The 23742-nt window shown below is 47.6% G+C and overlaps 5 protein-coding genes across 5 annotated transcripts; 3 read left to right on the top strand and 2 right to left on the bottom strand.

Annotated features, from left to right (window-relative positions):
- Positions 1 to 6820: 6820 nt before the first annotated feature.
- N7446_005032 (uncharacterized protein) lies at positions 6821 to 8532 on the top strand (the record flags this gene model as incomplete). Its single annotated transcript, XM_058513780.1, has 3 exons — positions 6821 to 7589; positions 7642 to 7816; positions 7914 to 8532. The coding sequence occupies 3 exons, from the start codon at positions 6821 to 6823 to the stop codon at positions 8530 to 8532; spliced, it is 1563 nt and encodes a 520-aa protein (XP_058375109.1).
- A 38-nt stretch (positions 8533 to 8570) lies between these two features.
- On the bottom strand, positions 8571 to 8852 carry N7446_005031 (uncharacterized protein; the record flags this gene model as incomplete). The annotated part of the gene is made up of 1 exon (XM_058513779.1): positions 8571 to 8852. One exon carries the CDS (start codon positions 8850 to 8852, stop codon positions 8571 to 8573), a length of 282 nt encoding a protein of 93 aa, XP_058375108.1.
- A 4914-nt stretch (positions 8853 to 13766) lies between these two features.
- On the bottom strand, positions 13767 to 14248 carry N7446_005030 (uncharacterized protein; the record flags this gene model as incomplete). The annotated part of the gene is made up of 2 exons (XM_058513778.1): positions 13767 to 14028; positions 14088 to 14248. The coding sequence occupies 2 exons, from the start codon at positions 14246 to 14248 to the stop codon at positions 13767 to 13769; spliced, it is 423 nt and encodes a 140-aa protein (XP_058375107.1).
- A 1152-nt stretch (positions 14249 to 15400) lies between these two features.
- On the top strand, positions 15401 to 16901 carry N7446_005029 (putative protein kinase; the record flags this gene model as incomplete). Its single annotated transcript, XM_058513777.1, has 4 exons — positions 15401 to 15585; positions 15646 to 15983; positions 16043 to 16362; positions 16413 to 16901. The coding sequence occupies 4 exons, from the start codon at positions 15401 to 15403 to the stop codon at positions 16899 to 16901; spliced, it is 1332 nt and encodes a 443-aa protein (XP_058375106.1).
- Positions 16902 to 17627: 726 nt separating this feature from the next.
- On the top strand, positions 17628 to 18541 carry N7446_005028 (uncharacterized protein; the record flags this gene model as incomplete). Its single annotated transcript, XM_058513776.1, has 3 exons — positions 17628 to 17999; positions 18060 to 18223; positions 18283 to 18541. 3 exons carry the CDS (start codon positions 17628 to 17630, stop codon positions 18539 to 18541), a joined length of 795 nt encoding a protein of 264 aa, XP_058375105.1.
- Between the last annotated feature and the right edge of the window lie 5201 nt (positions 18542 to 23742).

The raw sequence follows: 23742 nt of genomic DNA, 5'->3' as shown, positions 1-23742 counted from the left end.
TGCGTCACATTGATGGGTGACTTCGAGCCCGGTAGCCCAAGTTCATAACGAGAAGGAAAAAAAAACCTAATGCGCACAATCACTCCAGTGGCTCGAAAGAGTTCCCAGAGATCCGTTCCCAAACAGTATTTACCAGCCCCTGGGTCATGACAATGACAATCAACAACAGTCGTGACCCACAAATGGCGAAGCTGAGGATCAGGCGCCGGAAATACTTCCAATTTCCAATCAAAGCTGCTTTACAAATTTGGCGTAGTAATTGGACCTTGACTCGTAGCGTGTACTGGCTATCCGGATGCTCAGCCTGCCAAATCATTGTTCGACCAGGTGTCGTCATCTCCAGCACAGTGAATGGAACCAAAGTGGAAGTATTGCCATAGACGACAGGGCATAGAGGCAGAAGTCTTTTTTGAGTTTTGCTGCCAACTCGAAGGCCTTCGGTTCCGGATAGTGGCTTCCACTCTGGATTCCTCCAATGCCGCAGTGTGTGACAAACCATGCACCAAAAATATCCTCCGTGGTCGAGAAGAAATGCGCACCCGAATATGGAGCTTTTCATCTCGTTCAGGGAAGGCTCTAGCTTCCACCCCGCTGCTCCTATTGTCACAGCTTTTTCATCTTGCTCCCGGATGTGCAACATATCCCAGGGCTGGTCAATTGGTTAGTAATTTTCCTCAACACGGAAAGCGAAGCTCACTTCTAATTTCAAGACCATCAGGTATGTAATTGCTGCAGAGAGGCATATCTCCATTTTGAGCCCAGAATAATTCAAGTCAGATGCCAATAAATATCTTCGCCTCTTGGAACGTAATCTTCCCCAGGGAATGGAAAGCATTTATATCCTTGCGCGTCATGGTATGGAATATAAAGACACAAATCAATTGACAGCCTTCTCCTTATGCGGCACCACGAGCCGTCAGACTCCCATTCGTCGATATTAGACAATATCAAATCGCCTATTTCCTCAAATGAAAGATCAGGGCCGGCATCACAAGGTATATGGTAAGGATTTTGCTGGTGCAGCATCGTCTAAACTTACGGCATATTTGCCGAGCTTACCTGCTTTTTCATTGTTTCCGGGTATTGCTACTTAGGGAGCGGAAATTAAAAAGTGCAGAGATAAAGCACTCGACGATGAAAATGCCTTTCTCGAAAAACCGAGTATAAGCCTAGAGGATCTTGATAACCAAAGCAGTATATCTTGAATATGAAGCAATGGGGTGTGTTCCCACAACCAGGGTCGTTTTGAGCTTGGGTTTGAATTTGGATATAATGCAGTCCATTTTTTCTAATACGATCAGTCTATTTCCGTCCACTCAAAATTCTGAAATCTGGTTATGCGAATAATTTTAACCCGGAACAAAAAGAAATGCTTCTCCTTGGATGATGAGTTGCGAGTAACGGACAGTGAATTGACTTTAAGGTTCGTTTCTAAGACTCGATCAAGAAATTCTAGATACAAATTGGTGAAAGAGTGTCCTCACATGTCTCTTCTAGCCATGCCAACGCCCACGACTTCAGATTAGGCGCCGGGATGAATGTTCTGCCCTGAAGCATCCCGAGGCTTAGGTCAACTTTCTCGTATGATATTCCTGTGATAGATTAGCAAAATCCAAGCTCAGCACAAAAAATACTTACACCCGAGGATTCATTCCACGTCGATCTTCAGTGCCCCAGATGATTGTAATCAAGCCTCTGATAAAAATACCGCATCTGCGAGAAGGACCTGCGGCGTGACCGTAACCCAATCGTCGTAGTTTTCCACAATGCTTGAATAGAAGTCATCCCAGTCAGACTGAGTATTTCTATCTAGAGCTAGAAGCAGTGTTGGTTTGAGCTCGGGCTTGGCCGCAATAATATGTTTCGCCAAAGACATGCAATCTTCGAGGTCTGTATCTTCAAAAGTCTTGGAGACCGATTCGACATCTTCGAACAATGACTCCTTGACAAGTTTGAAAATATTCTTTGCCTTAGCTGATGGGTCATCGGGCAGCGTAGGTTCTTCATTTGTCTTGAGGTGATCCATCGTATAGTTCCTAACGTGAATCAAGGCAAGTCTGCCACGTGAAGTATGGTTAAGTATAGTTGAAAGAGAGAAAAAAATGTTGCCTGGTAGGTGGGAAATATTGGTCCGGCCATGGTTTATATATTTTCTGACTATGCCCCATTCATGCACTCAAACAGACAGATATCTATTAATGGCAGCGAACAGAAATGGCTAAAGAAATTTATGCAGGGTGTCTGTTACGTGTTACGGTAATTGCACTATCCAGCGATAATAGGGCCGGCCTATCCGTGATTTTCCATATTTGAGACCGGTTACTTGGAACCTTGCGTTAGATCGCAGGGATTCCGTACATGTTCGTACTAATTGAAGGACGGTGATGAAAAGAGTAACTAGCAGATTGTATTGAAGGTCTCATACCCTCAGGGGCTAGTATTAGCGTGTTGCAGGGCGGGTTTTCCGAAACGACCAAATTTGCCATACGAAGGAATATGGAGGAGCGGGTAGCCGTTGAATCAGTTGAACGAACTCTGATTTGTACTTGAGATATCTATGTGCAATTGGCTGGTTTCTCTGGGTCCTGCTGTTGAATGCTGCAGACCTCCGGACTTTTGCTTGTGTCACGACACTAGGATTGTACTTCAAGTTCTCGAATGCAAAGATAAAAGAAAGTAATGTGTACCCGGATAATATTCCTACCATCAGAAGTAAACCAGCCTCAAGTTTAATCGCCGCGGGTAATTCTAAGGACCAGCCGGTTGTAGGTCGGTGGACTCTAGTTTCGCCACGTTCTTGACTGCCATCACCGGGTCTTCATTGCACTGCAAGAAATACTCTTGCAGTGTAGCAGGTGACAAGGCCAAATGAGAGACGACATCGGAAAATTGACTGGCCAGCTGATCAAGCATTGTATTCGGGGACTTTGCGTCGGCATCATCATTACCAAAAAAGAAAGAGAAGTAGTCCTGTATGGTCGGTGCATCGGGGTTTCGGAACTCGAATTGCTTGTCTATCCGTCCAGGTCGAGTCAGAGCCGGATCAAGTGTTGCTTTAGCATTCGTGGTGGCAACGAGTATATGGCCGTTGTGCGCTCCGATACCATCTAAAGCATTCAGAACAGTTGCCAGCGTTATTCCTTTCTGACGAGATGCATCTTTTTCTTCGTTCACTGTATTTCCACGCTGATCAATCCCGGTAGTGTCTATATCTTCAAGTACCACCATACAGCGTGCAGGAGGGGCCGGTAGTGTGCGGAAAAATTCTTGTAGGCCATAATCATCAACAGTGGCGAGGTTGATTATATATATCGGAAGCTCAAAGTGGGTGGCAATCACCTTGCAGCAGCTGGTCTTACCCGTGCCTGGTGGGCCATGGAAGAGATAGCCTCGTCGATGTGGGATGCCACGTTTCCGATAAAAGTTGGTAACATCTTTGCTGAGGAATTTTCCAATATCTTCGATCATTTCTTGCTTCATTTCTTTATCCTGTGCTAGGCTGTCCAGGCTCCGAGGAATCTCGTCGCACATGTTTTGCCAGCCCGCATCCCGCTTATCTTGGCGTGCATTGAACACGGCCAATTGTCCGCGGCGGCAGTCAACATTGAATTTTTGGATGTCCACCAGAAGATTTTCAAAAACAGCCTTGTTCCAGGACATGTAATAAATAGTGATATTCTCGGCATTTCTCGAGAAGGGATCCAGAGCATTCCGGTGCGGGTCGCGGTAGAAGGCAAACCAACATTTCTGATACAGAAAGAAATGAAAACGCTCTTGTCCCGGAGTGATGCGAAGCTTCTCTATCTTTCCTCGATATGCTGGGATTTCTGTCTCCACATACTGAAGAGAGTCGTCGTTGGAATCCCAAAGAAATCCGAATGCCTCCGTAATTCCAACGATAACCGAGCTTGAGCAGCTGTGAAACCTGACACTAGATACCCATCTCATAACTTGAGGGTATAGATTATTCCGGTGTCTAATTTCCGCGGAGGCGACAAATAGTGAAATAATCGGTTCCAGAGCTCTCGAAAGTGACGGCAGTAAGAATGTTGAAATGATCGGAAGGGCAGCCAACGGCAGAACAGAAGACAATATGTTAACGCCCAGTGCGGCCGAGACTAGCCGGATAAGCCATGAAAGCCCTGGGGCAAAGGTATCAAGGAGAGAATGAAGTGCCTCATCAGGTTGTTCGGACATTTTAGGTGGGAAAGCAAGAATCTCTGAAGTGTTTGGTATTTGGAGTGGAGATGAACACTGATAATATGTTGATGACCTGCGGTGTTTTCTTCGTTGTACAAAATGGCATAGGAACAGTATTCTGGGCAGCTAGTATTTATATCATATCCCGAATGAGTGCTGAAACGTCGTCTTTACTTTGGCGGTGGAGGTGGGACGCCTGGTTTCTTGACCCCTGTTGTATCGTATGCACCGCCTCTGAAAGGCTCAGCCTGGTTAAAGATCACTAGTCAATGAAATGAACATACCCTGTACTGAATTGATCTTCGTCAGGACGAATTATGGTTGGTATTTGGACTTCGAATGGCTCTCAATTGGAATAGAGCAGCGTAAATTTGGATGTGTTCGAGGAAGACTTATATGATAATCAAGCATCCTTCTTTGTTTTAAATCCTTGCGAGTAAGACAAATTACTAGCAATTCTGTATACATTCACTGCGTACGAACTATAATGGTCCAAAAGTGGTTCTGAACTTGAGCATAATTGCCTTGTGCTAGTCACTTTCCCCTTGTGTGAATTGGTCCATATCTAACTGGTTTTGGGCCTACAGACAAGCCTACCAATGTGCATGATTCTCGGTGAAGAAGTCTGCAAAGGTACAAGCTGCGACCCCTTACATGAATTCATGAACTTAATTCTGATATTAAGAAAGTGCGGTGCATTGTACTAACAGTATAGTTGAAGTAGAACTATCAATTTGAACGGAATCAATGCAGAAACGAAAAAGCCCAAGATAGATGTTCCATTGTACCTATCCGAGAGACCCGTTTGGAATCGCTCGTGGAAAACTTGACTAGCCACTGCTCAATCGCCCCGTCGGCGCTTCGGACAGGATCAAATCGTTCCAAAACCGCCTTTTTGAAAAGTCTGGACTGATACACCAAATCATATCTATCATTGAAGTTCTGCATATCATAAAACAGATCGCACGGGATCCAGACTTCTCGTTTCAGGGCCAATGAAATGTGAGTAAACCGACCCATATCACTGACCCTGAAGCTTTCGTTCTGAAGATGCTGACATAGTAGTGCTTGGAAGATCTTCCCCAGGTTATCGTTGAGTGTGTAGTAGGTCGACTGCGTCATCAATGCCGTATAGAGGTGAGCAGTCGGAATCAATTCTGATTCGAGGAAGGGGTATCTCTTGGTACACGCCGCCCTGAGTTCCGGGGAAGGCTTCGTGTAGTGGCCATTAGCGTCACACAAGGTACAACTAACGATACTTAGCGTCGCTTCATTTGCATAGAAGACATACTATGTGAAAAGCCCTGAAACATTGCTTGTAGATCCATTTTCAGATAGGAGGCTATTGGTGGTGGCTCGGGGGATACCTTGGGGTTATATATGTGGATTCGTGGTTCCAGTTGAATAAGCCAGGCGGATCAGAATGGCTTTGATGTTGTATCAAGCCGGACGGGAACAAGTGTGAGGACATGATTAGAAACACAAAAGACTTTCAGTCTTCCGTCACCAGAGCACCCTTGTCGGATTATCATCGGTCAGTCACCGCCAAGTCACATCGAAGCACCCAAAACGAGTACAAGCAGCACCCACTAAAAGCATTCCCTATTCCCAAAATGCACTGAATAGTCTCAAAGATGAAGTAATCCATAGCTTTGCAGGAATCAGCCCACTGAAGATTGGTTTGTTGAGGGCGAATGAGGGTTGGCTTTGTACAGTAAGCATTGAACATAGAAGTCGCTATGCCAATCCAGTTGCCGTTGGACAGGAGACCATGGCCTTCTATGTGTTTTCAGTTATACATTGCTTTCGAGTAGAACAATCCCAACTGAGACAAATGTAATCCGTACATCCTGCCACATGACTTTGGGGGCCAGTGGGCTTGCTTGCCGATCTAACACTACGAAGAATCAACGGTTCTATCCGACAATAGTGAAAATTCAAGACTAAGCCAAATTGAGGACCCCCCACTGAGGGTTTCCCAATCGGTCTATTTCTGTAAGCGATCCCCCACTAAACCTTATTCGGAAGCCCCCGTTGTGGGTTTCCTGATCGGGTTAGTTGTGACTGACCACTTTACCCGACTGGAGCCCACCCTTACCTCTGAGAAGATCAATTGTGGAAGGCTCTCTGAAAAGTCACATACTTCTCAATAAAGGCCGCACACGTATATGTGAACTCGAAATCGAATGTCAAACCCTAAAAGAGGTGATATAGCTGAGAGGAGACTGGGTATATGAGTGCACGTATACAATACGATAGAATGCATATCGGCAGGACCACCGAGATGTGACATGAGAAAGACGAAGAAAGATCGTTCTCGACCTCTCTGACAATGGCTCTCGGTAAAGCATGGGGTATCTAACGAAATTTAAGTAAATGCAACGTGACGGAACTTGCATACACTAAGCGCCCCATGTGATTGATTTACCGAATAATAAAGTTCGTAACATGGAAACCCCATTGCAAAGTTGGCTTAAGTTATTGCCTGCTTACTTGTCTGCACAAGGCAAACTAGAGGAATACCCAAGACGGAAAGCCGAATATCACATGACGAGTCGTGGCAAGGCTTTTTCCATCTTCCTCTTATTTTCCTTTTTTTGTTTGGTACGTGCTCCCTATTATGGCAATCCAACGTCAGATTGAATTTGAAGGCAATGATACGGCCTATATCCAGTTCCTCGAAAATAAAGTATTGGAGCTAGAGAATGTCCTGCAGACTTTACCAAACCAGAGGATCCGTCCGTCCGTCCCCCAGTCAGGAAGTGCCGGATCAAACCCTCGCTCTAGCAGTCGTCAATCTTCTACGAATGAGCGTGGTAATCGTCCGACTGGATTTCAAGTCATCGAATACGACCCAAAACACGTTGACTGCTATCCCAAAAGAGTTAAATCCAGTAGCCAGACACGACACAGGTGGCGATCTGATTTGAACAGTCTCCTTGCGAAAGTACCGCCTTTGGATTATTGGCGATCTCACAAGCAAGAGTTATCAGAGAAGAGCAGAATTACGCTGGAGGTTCTGGCCCAAGCTGATATTTCATTATACCAAACACCCATAGTCCCCCCCCGGACTTACTCTGGACCTGTTGATCTTGTTCCTATCTTGCACCAATATTGTAACTTTGCGATGAAAACAAGCCCTGAAGGAGATTTCTACTGCAAGTTGACGTGCTTCCGAGAACTCGTGTTCATGTCATTTTGTGCCGTCGCACTCAAAGTGGCTGATAACGCAGCCAGCGTATTTAAAGTGATGCGAGAATATAGCGGATCTGAAGCTCAGGAGAAACACCTGATTAAGCTGACTCGTGGTGCAATTTGGGCAAATCGCTCGATTTTCGCTTTGTCTGGGACTCAGTGGGGATCAGATTGCTCTGATGTCTTTTTGCTGGGTAAGTCAGAACAAACAGCTAATTTTTGTCTCAATTAACAATTTTTTGAAAGCTGGGCAGCCTGTTTCTTTCTATGCACGATACGCCGAGTATTCTGAAAGTCTGCCGTATTTCCTGCACCAGATGAGAACGAAGGCCGGCGATCATGCTAGCTCCGGAAAAGATTTCAGACCAATGTCTCTTGCTGTTCCTCTCATAATTGAGAGGCTTGCTCGGGGGAGTTTGTCGTAAGTGTCACTTAGTACCAGTTTACATGAGATTATCAACTTCAAGGCCTGTCACTTATTCGATTTGGGTAAGCAGACTATCAAAAATATGCGAAAGCCTTGGATACGAATTACGATACATGGAAGACTGTCGTCTACCATTTGACCAGGCGTTGAATCATTCAATTACAAAGAAACGACATTTTGGGCCAGCACAGCCCAACGCATCCAAGAGGCCTCGTTTGTCCCAATCCCAGTCTACATCGTCAAATCCAACCCCCAACCAGGCTATACGAAACTGCGAAGAGACAACCACGGGAACTAATGTCGCTTTGTCTGCTGAGAGCATTCCCGAATCTACATTTCCTCTTAACGCCATGAGTGGAACAGAAGTACAGACAGGCTCATGTCAAAGTGATGTCACCAGCGGTGTTGGCTTCTCACTAGAGTTGAGTAACGCTCCGCTGTTGCAAGGAGAATCCCCTCAACGACCTAGGTTACCGGCCGAGCAACTCAGCTTATGTATTACACAATCAGAATCTGTACCTGATCGAGATTGTCCTACCCTACCGCCTATTTTCGATGTTCCAGTTCCACACAGCTCGCAGCCCACAGCTTCATACCCTGAAGACTATAGCAGCTTGGACTGGGAAAAAGATTTCCTCTTGCTGGATTGGGAACGTGATTACGACTATACTGCATTTCATTCGGGCAACTGGCAGGATCGACATAGCTAATCAATGTACGAAAACATCGGCCTCGGCAGTAAATAACTTCAGGCAGTGCGTAGTCGATAAACAAGAGTAATAAACTTCCCACCTCCGCCACTGGTGTGAGAGTACACAATCCGGCCACTCCAAGCGACTGCGTCACCAGCTTTCAGATTTAGGTCCACAGGGTTTCCAATGGGTGGTTTCCGTTGATGGGATCCTTCGTAGAGCGTAAACCATCCATTATCTTGTCCCAAATCCGTCACTGCAATAGTAATGTAAACCTCCTCTTCATTTGCGGTCTTCAGCTTTGATGGATCCGCATGTGTCTGATGAAATATGCCCATATTAATCGATGTTGGTTGGTGGGGCACGGCAGTCGCGGAGAACAAAGGTTCAAGCATTCCCTTTTCTACATTCTGCTTTTTTCTTAGCCTGTGTTCACTGATAAGTCCAGAGATAATCTATACCTTCACAAAATCGTCCTTCACAGCAATACCTAATGACGAGACCTCGTATTCATTGTACTTTTCTCGACACACCGTAGGTTTTCTTTTCGCGATGTCTACATCGAATTCGGTCGCCAACTGTTTCACGAGAGCCACAGATACACATTGAGGTATGACCATAAACCCTCGAGAGTTTTCCATTTCTGTAGTGTGTTTCGGTTCGTCTTCAACTGAGAGGTCTCGAGCAAAGGCAGCATGAACGAATGATTCTAGAAGTCGCGCCCTGCTATCAGTCATTTGCTTCAAGTACCGAAGGCCAACAATCTTGATATTGGTAGCTCACTTGAAGAACAATCTGCTGAATTTGAAAACTTCGCAAGTCCACCAAAAGAAGCGATGGCAGCCTCTTAGATAGAATCCTGAATTGTCCCAGGGCGGGGTTCTGCATTTTCTATGCCCGACCGCCTTGTGCTTTTTCTGCCGGCATGTGGCCCCTCCCCACATGCGGACCGCTTTTATCGCTGTGATACGAGAGCGGTGCAGATTAGGAACCAAGCCACATCAGGGGATATAAGTTCTTCACGATTGATGAGAAGATCCAAGTCCAATAATAATGTACAGCAAATTGAGGCACCGCAAAAATCAAACCCTTTTGGCCCAGGGAAGACTCTCCTCAATTTAGTTTTTGGCGGAATTTGAAATAATGTGTTTATCGCCTGTTGTACTCCAGAGGAATGATTAGTTATTCTTATTTATGAGAGGATTCGGGACTTGTATACATAACTTGAGCTCCAAGTTGATTGTTAACCAACTTGGTTCTTAGTGCAGGTTGTGAAATAATTATTTCCGATGATTTGATTTACTGCCTGAACCGCACCAGCCTCGTATCACAACATCGCCGACTACCTATTCAGGATATGCGGGATAGTAGACACTGAAATAAACGGGGTGATTCTAGGAGTTGGTTTATTCCCAAGACATCGGACACATGTTCCGGGGCTGTCGACTATAGCTTTCTTTAATATTGACTACTCATTTGAATACGCTGTCCTCATCTACGGATACGTGAAATCCTCACAGCAGTGGCGAAATAATCGGACGACGCCCAATCTATCATTCGGTCAAGAGCAGAGAGCTTCCTTTCTCTTTCGTCTTTCCATCTGCGCGACTCATTTCTCTTGCTGGAGCCGTGACAGGAAATCGATAATCTTCACAAAGTCAGCAACTTAGATAGTTTCATCCAAGACTATCTTAGATCCCTCACCTGACCAACGCTCAACGTAATTCATTACTTCAGCATAGCGACCATATACAACCTTGCGTCGTGTGCTGTGCTCTTCGGTGCTTAATGTTCCACTTTTGGAATCAAGACGGAAGGTTATCACCGCAGCTTTAACCCCATCGATATTTTTTGGACGCTGGGAAATTACCGCGGGTGAGAGTAGAGATTTGCGTGTCAATTTGATTAGTCGATACGCGTCCCTCAAATTGGCGAAGAAAGACCAGGGATCCTTTAGATCCCAAAGCAACTCTGCGCTTCTCCAATCTTCTCAATATCAGGCTAGGATGGAATGTTATAACTTTCTGGGGTATGCATACCATGCCTTGCCCCGGGTTCCGACTCTTCCAAATTTCCTGAGGTCAGGTTTCTTGCTATAATCAGTGCCTCCGAGAAAGGTTGAGAGCTTCTGATACTATATAATCAAAGGAATGGGAAATGTGAGGGTTATATACGTAATGAGCGATGTGCTCCTCATTTTCGGTGAAGTCTCCCTGGTGGTAGTGGCGGCTGTTCTTGGGGGCTGAGTCGACGCGTTGAATCCCATAATTCACGAACGCTATCCAGATAAGCCTGTATAGTCAGTATGTAGCTTCTATCTGATGACCGTGCAGGGTCGAACTTAGCCGATGTTCAACATTCACAGAATAATGAGGCATCGAGTCATCTCGTCAATTTCTTGCTGTCATAACCATCACAGCGCAATCCGCTCTGATTCATTTTTGTCTTTTTGAACCCCTCGACTTTCACTTCGAAGGACGTATAGTGGCAAATGGTGCTACGAAGGGGTGAAATCCTGTGTTGTTGAAACTAGCGGTGTAACACAAACTTGCTTTAGGATTTGTCTTTACAGCTGCAGCTGAGCTGCTACAATAGCCGCTGACCTCTTCAATAAGTTTCTCGCAGCCGGAATTTCCATTGCTAAGCGGGGATATCTAGACCGGCCGCACGTGGCCACCATGAGGCTTTTGGACTCTCAGTGTAACAAGGCGCTCGTCTTAATATCCCATCATCACTACTACGAAACCTGGTACATTCCTGTTGACGGCTCTATTATTGCTAGGAACTCCTGTCTTGATCCTGGGGGCTCACTTGCTCCCGAAGGCCTTGAAAAGGTTTCTGGGAGCAAAGAAGCAGCTTCTAGGAGCCACGTAGCCCCCAGGAAACCCGATGTAGCTTCTGGGGTCTGGTACCCACACCTCGGGGAATCAAAGCCACGTTCCTGTTGACAACTTGTTGATTCCTGGAGACGTAATTGCGGCTCCTGGGGCGATCATTTGGCCTTCTGGGGGTGGTCCAATGACGCATATTTGTGAGCAGGGTTGGTGAAGGTGTTTTGTGAGAGCTTCCGCGACCTCAGGAGGCAGTATAGTGACTCTAGGGCCTTAAAGTAGGCTCCCAGGAGCTCCACAGCTCCCAGGTCAAGCCAATGTATTTGTCAAGGATATACATGAAGCATACGGAACGGATGGAGATATGATCTGCGCGGGACCCACTTAGTGTATATGGGTTCCCCTGAACGCGAGGAAGCTACCTTTCTTTGCTTCCTCGTGCTACGTCTTGTATCTAGAGTCGACTATAGCTTTATTTAATATTGATTACTGATCTGAATACGCTGTCCTCATCTACGGATACGTGAGACCCTCACAGTATTCCCAGAGCGAGTTTCGTATTCAGCCAGGGAACGTAGAGTGAAGATCCCCAGGGGTAGATCTCATTTTCCTGGAACTAAGAATAGCCCCAGGAGCTAAATTGTGGTTCCTAGGGGATAGACAGCTCCTAGAAATGCTTTGAGCTTCCAGAGTCAGTTTAACAAGCACAAGAGTTTGTCAGTCTCTCGCCAGCCCGCTAGTTGCGTTCTTCTGCCAACAATCTCCGCTTTATGCGACACGGCTCCACTGAGATGAATCCGTGTCTCCTTGGGTCACCGCCGTTAGGTATGATGAAAGAAGAAACTTAATCTACAGTACCAGCACGGTTTAGCTAAGTCATTTTCGAAATACGGAAGCAGTCGCTATTGGCTAAGATGTAAATGGTGTCCAGCACATGCGAGATGAAACGGTCGCGTTGTACTCTGGAGTTTAAGGATCAGAATTTCATTTCTTGCTAAGCTTGCTCCAAAAAAATCTATCACGACTATGACCTCTGTAGCTGATCACGATGCCGAGGGTCTGGTCATGTGTACTCACGTGTGATTGGCGTTCGCTTTTCCTGTTTTCCGTCTTACCTCGCCTGTAACCTGTGAACACCTACACTGAGTGGAATTGAGTCGTGCCGATCGGCGAAGCGGTGCAGAGGTAGAGGGTTCTCGCGTGAGGTGAGTTCCTACTAGTCTGGCTGAGCGACGGGGGCCACTCTGCTCGACTGATGCCCCTGATCACACTGACCGCTGAAGCGGCTGACTCTGATAAGGATCGTCTGGTGATAAGATCCCGACGGTGGCAAGTTACTCCATCGGGAGATGATCCACTTGCTGTGAGGACAGAATGTGTCTCGGTATCCGACGGTTGGACTTGGAAAGGATGCATCAAGGCGTCTAGATTTCCTTCGCTTCGACTGTAATCATCAGCATATCGGGATAACTCACCCCACTCTTCCGTGCAGGCTACGTGAGAAAGCCCTCCGCAATCATTGCAACGCAAGACCACACGACCACACAATCGTTTGCATAATTTTCATCTTCGGTCAAGCAGAATAAACAGTGCATGTTGTTGTCCTCTTCACTTAAGTGAGACTCTGGAGCGTCAAGTCTTGGACACCAGCCTAGGTATTAGTTGCTGATGACAGAATGGCCGGCCGAGCCGGCGGAACATGCCATGGGACACTGCTTTTCCGCAACATTGCGGCTGGGATATATTGATTGGCTACACTGGCTGCATTGGCTTAGGACTGGTTGACAGGAGCACCCGGCGAGACTTGTCTGATCCTACGATGAGATGGTGACCGGTGAGTGTTATCTGATCTCTCATGGCGTCGCCGGGAGGCTGACGACATCTGACACTGGCTTGATCGTATACAACTGATGGAGAGCCAATTCTATAGTCGAAAGACTGTTAAGGTCGACACTATTTCTAGCAAGTGCTATAATGACGACAACATCTAACTTCTCTATCTAGTTTATACCGCAGTTTGTGCAGTGGTACGAGTACTGCAAGTTCCCTTGTAAAAAGATTTTCAAGTCTATCCGGCTAGCGAGCTGGACAAAGAGCTGGGCGATCTTGAGGCTGGGAAGTTAAGGCGGAAAAGACTCTTACCTGGGTTGCGGGGCCCGCTAACGATTGATACAGGTCAACCAAGCCCGTTCTGACGTGGGATGATTGTACTTATGGTTAGGATGATCTTACATATCTTTCGTCGCCATGGTGAGTATATGGATCGATCTAATATACGCATATTTCATAAACGATTCCAAACAAAACTTACATAAACTAAAAAATAGAGAAGCCTACCAAACATGTACTAATGACAACAGAAATCAACCATATATCTGCCTACAGATCACAAATTCAGCGCAACGACCCAATGCTGATCTATCATTTCCTGCCCTTCTCTGAGGTCGACTGATTAGATAGAGACGTCGGATCAGACTTCTTAGTCGCGACTCCCTCTGGCGGGACGACCGGTGCCCCAGGCATTGGGGGAAGCTTCACAGGCTTAAATGTCGCCTCCTTAGAAAACTTGACATATCCGTTGAGATAGGCATGCGCGGATGTAACCCGTTTACCGTCCTTATCCAGAAGAACCACGGATCCATGATACGGGTCGTCGCGGTTGGGCGTGGGGTGAGGGTTTCCGCTATTTACGTTAGCTGAAGTCGTCGTACTTCTATCCAAAGGGAAATTCAAGTGTCTTACATCACCTGTGCGCTGACAACCCGACCCTTCAGCCCGGGAACTTCATCGATGGAGCGTTCGATTTGCTGGATCAACCAGCCGACGTCGATGCTTGTTCCATGGAGGGTCCAGTTAAGCTGCTTGAACTGTTTGGCGGTGCTTGAGAATGCTCGCGAGGCCATGATCGTTGATTTTCGTATCTGTAGATGTAGATAACGCAGAAAGTAACTCGATTGTGAGGATTGTTCTGGAGCATGAAAGTGGTCTGATGAGTCTGTGTTGATACTGATGAGCTTTGGTATACGCCTCTCTTTTATACCTTCATCAAGCGGGATATCAATTAGTGCACAGTTCGCCACGGCTGTCTTTCGTCGTGATTGCACAGAGCACTTCCGAATCTATTGCCAGAGGGGCTGCGAATGGCACAAAGCTATCGTGCTCTCGCAACATCTTTGGGGCTAAATATAAATGCACCCACTTACGGCTGTTCTTACGTATTTACTAAGAACCACTTGACCTACCACATCGGCTGCATTGCCGCCTTCCCCACCCATCCATCTCCAAGATTTTCAGGTCTCGGCTGTCTGGTAAAACTCGGAAAGGATAGGGTATAATCCACGCTCTGCATGGTTATGACCGAGGCTCAGCTAAACTGAAACAGTCCGCATTGCAAGCAGGCGCTTACTCCTTCTTGCTAGATCATTTTCCACGGCGCCAAAATCAGGGCGCTACCTCATTTATCAGCGGCATCCACCGGCAGCAATGCACCAAAAAAAAAAAAAAAAAAAAAAAAAGGGGGAATGAAAAGATTATTTGGTCACCTACGCGCCGTTGGACTGTACAGAAGCAAGGGGGACTTTCGTGGGGGTGGCCAATATGTTCTCTCGGCCAACTGAAGTGTGAAGTGTGACCTGAGCCAGGTAGCCCGAGTACTATAATTGTTCCGCATCAAAGTCGTACTGTACGGGGATGAAACTGGTACTCCGACTGGCTTACTGTGACATCTGTCAGCTTAACTCATCTCTCCCAAAGGCATTGCTCTTCCCTGTGTCCGCAGGATAGTCGTGGCCTTTGGCAAGGTATGGTTGTCTACTTCACTGTCCTTGATCGGAAGCATCCGACAATCTCATTGGCTGACAGCTTGTTTCGTCACCTCCGAGTATCGTGCCACGTGATCAAGTTCACCAGCCGTGCCCGGGCTCCTTGATCATTCTTCTTCAACAGCCACTGATATTACATTCTGCCGTCGGCTTACGGTGAATAAGCCTGTAATGAACACTATAAGGCCATTCATTCCTCGTTTTTCTGCCTCGCTTCGCAAGAAACCGTTTCCCATGCCTCCTTCCGGGCCACCTTTACCGCCCGGCATACTGGTTGATGAAGAGATCTCGCCAGTATACGATTCCAAGGACTTTTACCCAGCGCAGCCTGGAGAGGTACTCGCCGATCGCTACCAAACCCTGGTCAAGGTTGGCTGGGGCGTGTCTTCAACAGTATGGCTCGCGCGTGATTTGCAAGGGTAGCCTTCAATAATTTCTGTCCAGTCCGAAGATTCCGTATGTCTCTAACAATTATACAGGCCTGTTGAAGAGCCAGAGAGCGTTGTGGCATTGAAAATCGCCAATAACAATGCGAGTTCCGCTGGTCATGAGCGCGAAATTGAAAAACATATTTCCACGGCAGACCCATCACATCGCGGTCGCTCACTTATCCGAACACTACTAGACTCTTTTGAAGTTAAAGGCCCGAAAGGTCCTCATTCGTGTCTTGTTTATCCGCCTATGAGGGAGCCATTGTCGATGTATCAGCGGCGCTTTGAGGACAGAAAGATGCCACTGCCCCTCATCAAAACATACATTGGTGCTCTTCTTACGGGGCTTGATTATCTGCACAAAGAATGCAGGATAGTTCATACAGGTAGGTTCATCTTCGGCTTTGCTTTCCGTCGGCAATACTGAGCCGAAGTGGTTGTCTAGATCTAAAGCTTGAGAACATCATGGTCTCATTCGAGGATCCAACCGTGCTTGCTGATTTTATGGATTCTCAGCTCGAAAAGCCGATGGCTTTCAAGGTTGATCCGGCGGGACGACCAGTGTATCAGTCCCGTAACGACGTCGGGCCACTCAAAAGCCTGAGAAGTATACCACAGCTTGTCGACTTTGGCTTGGCAACCAGACTCGAGGAAGACGACGACTGGGGCGTTTGGCCTATCCAGCCAGACCACTATCGGGCGCCAGAGGTGATACTGGGTAATGGATGGCAAATGCCTGCGGATATTTGGAACCTTGGTGTTCTGGTGCGTCCCGTTCTTCTCCCGAGTTGTTGCATCAACTAATGCCAGACCAGTTGTGGGATATGATCGAAGGCAGGGAGCTATTTCGGCATATTCATGATCAAGAAGGTCGCTATGATACTAGACTGCACATTGCCGAAATGATAGCCTTACTCGGTCCACCCCCTCCCGAGGTCATACAAAGGTATCAATATATGCGAGAGTACTCGTGGCCGAAACCTGTCAGACGAGAAGACGGCAGAGTATGCGAGACCGCGGAGGAGTACTTCTGTGGACCATTCTTTGACAAAAATGGTATTACTAGGCTTCCTATCTCGAATTTATTATTCTCAGACTCACGAAACATCTTAGGTCGCTTTCTCTACGAAGAGCTGATCCCCGACCGCAAAATAGGCGACACAGCTTCATTCCTTAGGGGAGAGGAGAAGGAAGCGTTTTTGGATCTCGCCAAGGGAATGCTTGTCTGGCATCCAGATGCGAGAAAAACGGCAGGCGAACTGGCGAGGCATCCTTTTCTTCAACCAAAGCAAAGAAGCATCTGATTTCTGCGAGCGTTTGCTAGCGAAATGACTCGACCTCGTGGTTGATCCCAGCTCGGCGGTGCCATCAAACGACCGGTTGGAGCGTCAACTGAGTTGTCTTTTTGAATATAATAATAGAAACTTTGGTGGCCATTGATAATTGCTTCCATTCTTGTTCCTGGTTTCATAATGTTCAACTGTAGAACGCGTAGATTCCTTTCTAGCATCGGCTGTGATTAGAGGTCGCGGCTTGGAACACGGACTCGAAGAGAGTCCCTTCTAGTGTCGGGACCTTACTTGAATTGCTCAGTGGTCTCGAAGATCGATGTTTTGACTATAGTATATGTGAGTTTCATTAGTTTCCCGGGTCGCCTCCCCTCCTTGCTTCTCTCCCATTCCTCCCACCATCTATCCCACCTGCTTCACTCCAATTTTCTCGGGTCTCGCTTTCTTGATACGATCAAGTCCAGAATAGTATCAGACGTCGAATTTCCCATGGAGAACTACCAGAAAATAGAGAAAGTCGGCGAAGGTACGGGCATTTGACGCGGTTTTTGGTCTTGTTGATACGCTCTTGTCGGAACTCAGCTCACGCGTCTTTTTGTCTGTAGGCACGTACGGTGTCGTCTACAAGGCCCGCGAGCTGAACCATCCTTGCCGTATTGTCGCTCTGAAAAAATCAGACTGGAGACAGAAGATGAGGGTGTTCCTAGCACAGCCATCCGCGAGATCTCACTACTCAAGGAAATGCAGGACCCCAACATTGTCCAATTGCTCAACATCGTCAATGCTGACGGCCACAGTCTCTACCTCGTCTTTGAGTTCCTCGATCTCGATCTGAAGAAATACATGGAAGCTCTACCGGTTAGCGAGGGTGGTCGTGGTAAGCCTCTTCCCCATGAGTCTACGTCGATGGCAACCCTAGGACTAGGCGATGCTATGGTTAAGAAGTTTATGGCCCAGCTGGTTGAGGGTATCCGCTACTGCCATATTCGCCGCATCCTGCACCGTGATCTGAAGCCCCAGAACTTGCTCATTGACCGTGATGGTAACCTGAAGCTGGCCGATTTTGGTCTGGCAAGAGCCTTCGGTGTCCCGCTACGGACTTACACCCATGAGGTAAGCACCGGTATTCTTGAAACGGACTGCATCTCAGCTCACCGGCACATTCTATCTCAGGTCGTTACGCTGTGGTATCGCTGCCCCGAAATTCTGCTTGGGGGCCGCCAGTATTCTACTGGTGTCGATATGTGGTCCGTCGGCGCTATTTTCGCCGAGATGTACACCCGCAAGCCATTATTCCCTGGTGACTCGGAGATCGACGAAATCTTCAAAATCTTCCGGTAGACACTTCTTTCACTTGGTGATTGACCAATCACTAAACGTGTTTTTCGTTCTACAGTGTCCTCGGCACCCCCGACGAAGAGCTCTGGCCCGGTGTCACTTCATTCCCCGATTACAAGGGCACTTTCCCCAAGTGGAAACGCCCCGATGCGTCGATTGTCCCCGGCATGGAGCCTGCTGGTCTCGAGCTGCTGGAGGCCCTACTCCAGTACGACCCCGCCCACCGGCTTTCGGCGAAGCAGGCCTGCATGCACCCCTACTTCCGAAACGGAAGCTCACACTACTCCGGCCGTCTCAAGCGCAAAGGTTATCAATAAAACCAGCGCGTAACTTTTCCGGTTAAATTTCATTCAAATCATGTCACAGGATTGCACACAATGTCAGTATCCTGAGGGCATGCTCTTTTGTTCCTTTTTCGTTTTCACGCAGGCGTTTGGGGATGTGGGGGTGATTATGAGAGGTCGGGATTGGTACAAGTTGTGCTTAAAACTAATCCAAGTAGTCCTAGGACCAACCAATATGGATCATTATCTGAGGTGTCAATTCAACGCCTTCAATTATACCTCGCATAATCAGTTGGAAAAGAAATGATGCGTACATAGTGTGGGACTCACATATGCGTAATTTTTAGCATGGAGTGCCATGAGGAGGTAACCGCGATGTCTTGAATATGTGTATCCAATTTCAATAACTCACTGGTGGAGAAATATATATTGAAATCCTACCCATCTTCCGCATTCGAAGAAGGCCTCTGAACTCTAACAGACGAAAGGGGTAAAAGTTAGAATAACAAAAAAAGAAAAGAAAGAAAATCTAACCAGAATACCTAAATGATGTTTACAAATTCAAATATTGAGTCGATGTAGGGCCAAGCTTCAACGAGGTTCGCGGATCGGTGCAAGCGACCGCGACCCACACCTCAACACAACCAACACTAAAGCGAGTCATCAGTCCTAGGGATGAGATTGTAGGCACTCTTGGGTGATTCAATGTTGCCCGCTTATAGATGAGGTGGTCAAAACACGAAACATGAGCCTGTCATTGCTGATTGAATATCTCCAATGCACTACAAAAGCTCAATTTAAGAGGGACGTGAACGATTCGACAGTCAGCCAACGTTTCTTGATCGACTCAGCATCCCTTTTTCTCAACCCGACTCTTGCTCGACTCTCTCGCTGAGCATCTCAGGGCATCAAAACATCTCAGGGCATCAAATGTCGATCCGAATAGTTGCGTTAAAAAGAAGACATGGGTTTCAACAGGCCTCAATTAGGATAGGTGCCCTTCAACGCTTGCTAGCTAGCAGAGCACGTATGCGACAGGATGAGCCGAGAAATCTATAAATACCTGCTCTACAATTCGATCACTTGACTGCGCAAAGCCGAGCAGGCCTTGCGTTTGAGGCACCTGATAAGTTCTTCCCTTTGACCTACTGGAATTTCACTGTATTGACATCTATAGTTACATCGTGGACCGACAAGCTAGAAAGTGCTTGTGAGACGCGACGACCACCAGGTCCACTATGTCACTCATGCCAGCCGATCAAAGAAGCAGATTTGGGTTAGCTAGTCAAAGTACCTATGCGAACATCTGTCCACCATAGCAGCGGACCACTGTTCCGCCCCTGAATATCGATGCAAAAGAGCGATTTCCATACAGGTATGTAGATTTCAGCGCGACCCTTTCCGAAACTGGACTGACTTCAAAGACAATGCGAAACAAAGATCCATCCGTCCAATGCACGCGCAAAGCCACGGAACCCTTTCCGGTGTCTTCTTTCAGAACATGTAAGTCACTTATTGTCTCGCCGACCGAAAAGCTAATCATGGACAGGAAACCGTTGACAGCGCGCCAAAGTGAGCCCGAACCAGCATTCCGTCAGTGCTCCACGCAGTCATGGCTTACACACCATTTCTGGCCCTGTCACTTCAAATCATGCAGCATGTCCTGAAATTCCGCAAACCAGGGCTGTGGGTCAACGACAGGACGCATAAGCCCCAGACGTCCGTTGTGCACGATGAGGTGAGTGGCATATCGCGCATCCTGCTGCGCTGGTTTTGATTTTGCGCCAAGTCTGTGCCCCAGACACGAACCCCACTGACATCTTCATGCTGTTGTAGGAGCAGCCCATCACCAACCTCGAAAACTGCTGTGGCGAGTAACCTATTCCCGCCGAGTCAGATAAGACCAAGGGGCCGACGCGCTCCATCGCGTCTTACGCCCTCCACCTCACCGCCTTCACATCCTCAACAACAGAGTGCCTCTACACGGAGCAGTCTCCCAATACTGTACAATTTCTTGTCACAAGTGGGCTCGTCACGCGCCTTTGCCGTACTGTGAACTTGCCCGGTGCATCCAGCGCAACTTCTCGAAGTGACAGCCGGAGAGCGCGACGAACCTGGATACAACATGGCATATTGGTGACTGCATCGCAGAACAGAATTGGCCGTGATCTAGTTGGTAAGCTGGTATGATCTCAACAGTACACTCGGGGGATTCTTCATGAACAACGTAAAGCACGACGCCTCGTCCAACTGGATCAACACTTGCTGACTCGGGTCTCACCACAGGAAGACACCCTCATATTCTCACACTCGAATGCGAAGCGATCAACTGTCTTGTCTGCTCAACCTCTCCTGCACCAACACCATCGCATGCTCTGTTTCTTCCTCATGACTACCGGTGGCATCGACGAGTCTCCCCCTCGACGTTCTAGTCGATTTGGTTCATCAGATCACGCGTTGGTATGCTTACCTGTTGCAAGACCCCACAGAGCGCATAGCAGTGTCTGTCTCTCGACATTTGAACACCTACATGGGATAGCCTACTTGCGGCTTGAATCCCTGGCGTCTTTCGAGCCTGAAAATCCGAAGACACCGGGAGAAGCCGATGTTTCGTCTTGCTAAAGCGTATTTTCGTACACAGGTCGAGTCTGCTTGCAAAGAGAATGTAAGGCGAGTCCCGTCATCTCTAGCCGAATCAACTAACAATAACCATCTCAGCTTCAAATCAAGTGGACAAGACCGAGGACAGCCGAACCAAAGATAGGGCCCATGACCCAAGAACTACATCTGATACAGTCCCTTGATCCCTCTTCCTCTCAGTGTTGCTGAGCTCGTCGACATGTGTGAGCGAGCGGGAACAAGTCATTCGCACATACACAGAGCTGCACGCTATCAGGAGTGTTTGTCTCCTTCCTGTTGGACCAAAGGCTGGCTGATTTGATTCCTAAGCCTGAGTTTTTCGATCCAAGCCCGAGCACAAATGCAAGGCCAATCCACGTTGGAGGTCACAGCCGCTGGAGGTCAGTCAAGCTATGCAATATCCTTTGTCCATTGAGACCGTCTTCCAACATCTCGCAATTAGCGGCGCAAGCAGGTCTTGCCAGGAATCACCACTTCTCTACCTCCCGGGCTCACTGCCCTTTGAGCATCGATGCTATTTCCTCACTCATCGCGCCGGAAGATATCTGGCGTATCACTGTTCGAGCAACTTACAGTGAAGGTGGGTCTGATGTCTGTAGTAGCAACACAAGAGCCATCAGCTTGTAGGACCTCTTGGACTCTCCCGTTCAGCCAATACTTTATTTTCTACCCGTAATAAACCCTTATGCCATATTTGCTTGAGAACGAAGTTCAGCAGACGCACTAGGGCCGGATGTGGATTAGAGCACCCTTGTGCGAATACCACCCGGTCCTGAGCGGCGATCGTGGAGAGTGTCTTTACCAGTTCTGGGTCTAGATGGCTAGTTGGACTCCGATCGCACTTAAACTATATCAGCAGCAGAGCATGCTGTATCGCATGACTCAGGAATAAGTCCACAAATAGTAATGCCCGTCGCTTTAATCGCCGGACTGGACTTCTTCGAGAGATTGGTTGGACTATGAATCGTAGTTACTGACGGGATATTATTCACAAAGATGCGACGGCTCTTACATGTAGAAGGAGCGGATCACATATTCCCGAGCGAAAGCTCCCAATGACATGTTGACCTCGAGCGAAAGCAACTCTCACTCTAGAATGTAGGCGTTTTATCATAAGGTACGTTCGAGCGACACGCAATATTCATGTGGAGAAACAGCCCTGACTACACAAGGAATAGAGCCTATCGTACCATAATGTTTGCCCGCGATTCGTGTTTTCGAGCGAGACCTCATCACATGGCTCTACACTCCGTAGTTCTGTTGAGCGTACAGTATATTGCGTGATCATAGTAGAGCAACTTGTAGCTTAAATCATCTCAACTGAGTTGGAGGCTGTACGTCAAGCGTGATCAACAGGGATGGAAACTGCCTTGCGGAATCAGAAAAAGCAATTGAAGTTTCTATGATGTGGGTGACATGGCAAGAAACCGCGCTGCCTCCATGAGACGTTGACCACTCCCTTCACCGCCCGACCGTTCACTACAACAGTGATGTTTCGGCACACACGTTTCACCACATCGACATCAACACTGAGAAACAACACACCAAGACATCAACACATCAACACATCAACACATCAACACATCAACACATCAACACATCAGTACATCAACGCGCATCAACACATCAACTCTCAACTCTCAACACATCAAAACACCAACACATCAACACTCTCACCAATTCTCACCATCATGTTTGCCCTACGCCTGAATGAAGGGTGTCAATTTCACTACGCGAAAGGACTATCGGACCGCAAACCATCAGTGCAGAACATTTGGGAACCTCCCCTTTGATAAAAATGACACTTTCGTTGTTATATAATGTTGGCCATTGAATTTGGGACGATCTATCTAGGGCTCATTCTATCTGTCCAATGATGATCCTTCGGAAAAAGAAACAGACTATGAGGAGGTTGGGCAGGTCTTTGCTTCTTCGAATACTGTTGAATATCGAGTACTGGTCTCTAACACCACGAAGAGGTGCCTGCACATTGCTAGAGGGCTTGTTAACGCAACAATCCCCTGCAGAGGACATTTGTTGACGCAGAGCTCGTCCTGCGAAGCACCTTCTTACACTCGCGGGGCTCAGGGCAGCGAGGGAGCACATTTTTACAGTCACAGGGCTCATTGGTTGTGAGGGAGCACATTTTTACATACACAGGGCTCATTGGCTGTGAGGGAGCACATTTTTACATACACAGGGCTCATTGGCTGTGAGGGAGCACATTTTTACAGTCACAGGGCTCATTGGCTGTGAGGGAGCACATTTTTACAGTCACAGGGCTCATTGGCTGTGAGGGAGCACATTTTTACATACACAGGGCTCATTGGCTGTGAGGGAGCACATTTTTACAGTCACAGGGCTCATTGGCTGTGAGGGAGCACATTTTTACAGTCACAGGGCTCATTGGCTGTGAGGGAGCGCAAATCTTACATCGCTGGGCTCGTGGCAGCGACAGCCGTGGTCACGGATGGTCTGGAGTACTTGGTTTCGCAGAGCCCATCCTGCGAAGCACACTTGTTGACGCAGAGCCCATCCTGCGAGGCACACTTGATCACGCAGAGCCCATCCTGCGGAGACTCTTGGTGTCGCAG

This window comes from Penicillium canescens (assembly GCF_028828765.1).
Source record: "Penicillium canescens strain IBT 15451 chromosome Unknown utg000003l_segment0_segment0, whole genome shotgun sequence".
Classification (NCBI taxonomy): Eukaryota; Fungi; Ascomycota; class Eurotiomycetes; order Eurotiales; family Aspergillaceae; genus Penicillium; species Penicillium canescens.
The sequence above is the reverse complement of the archived record's forward strand: the minus strand, read 5'-3'. Positions and strand labels throughout refer to the sequence as shown.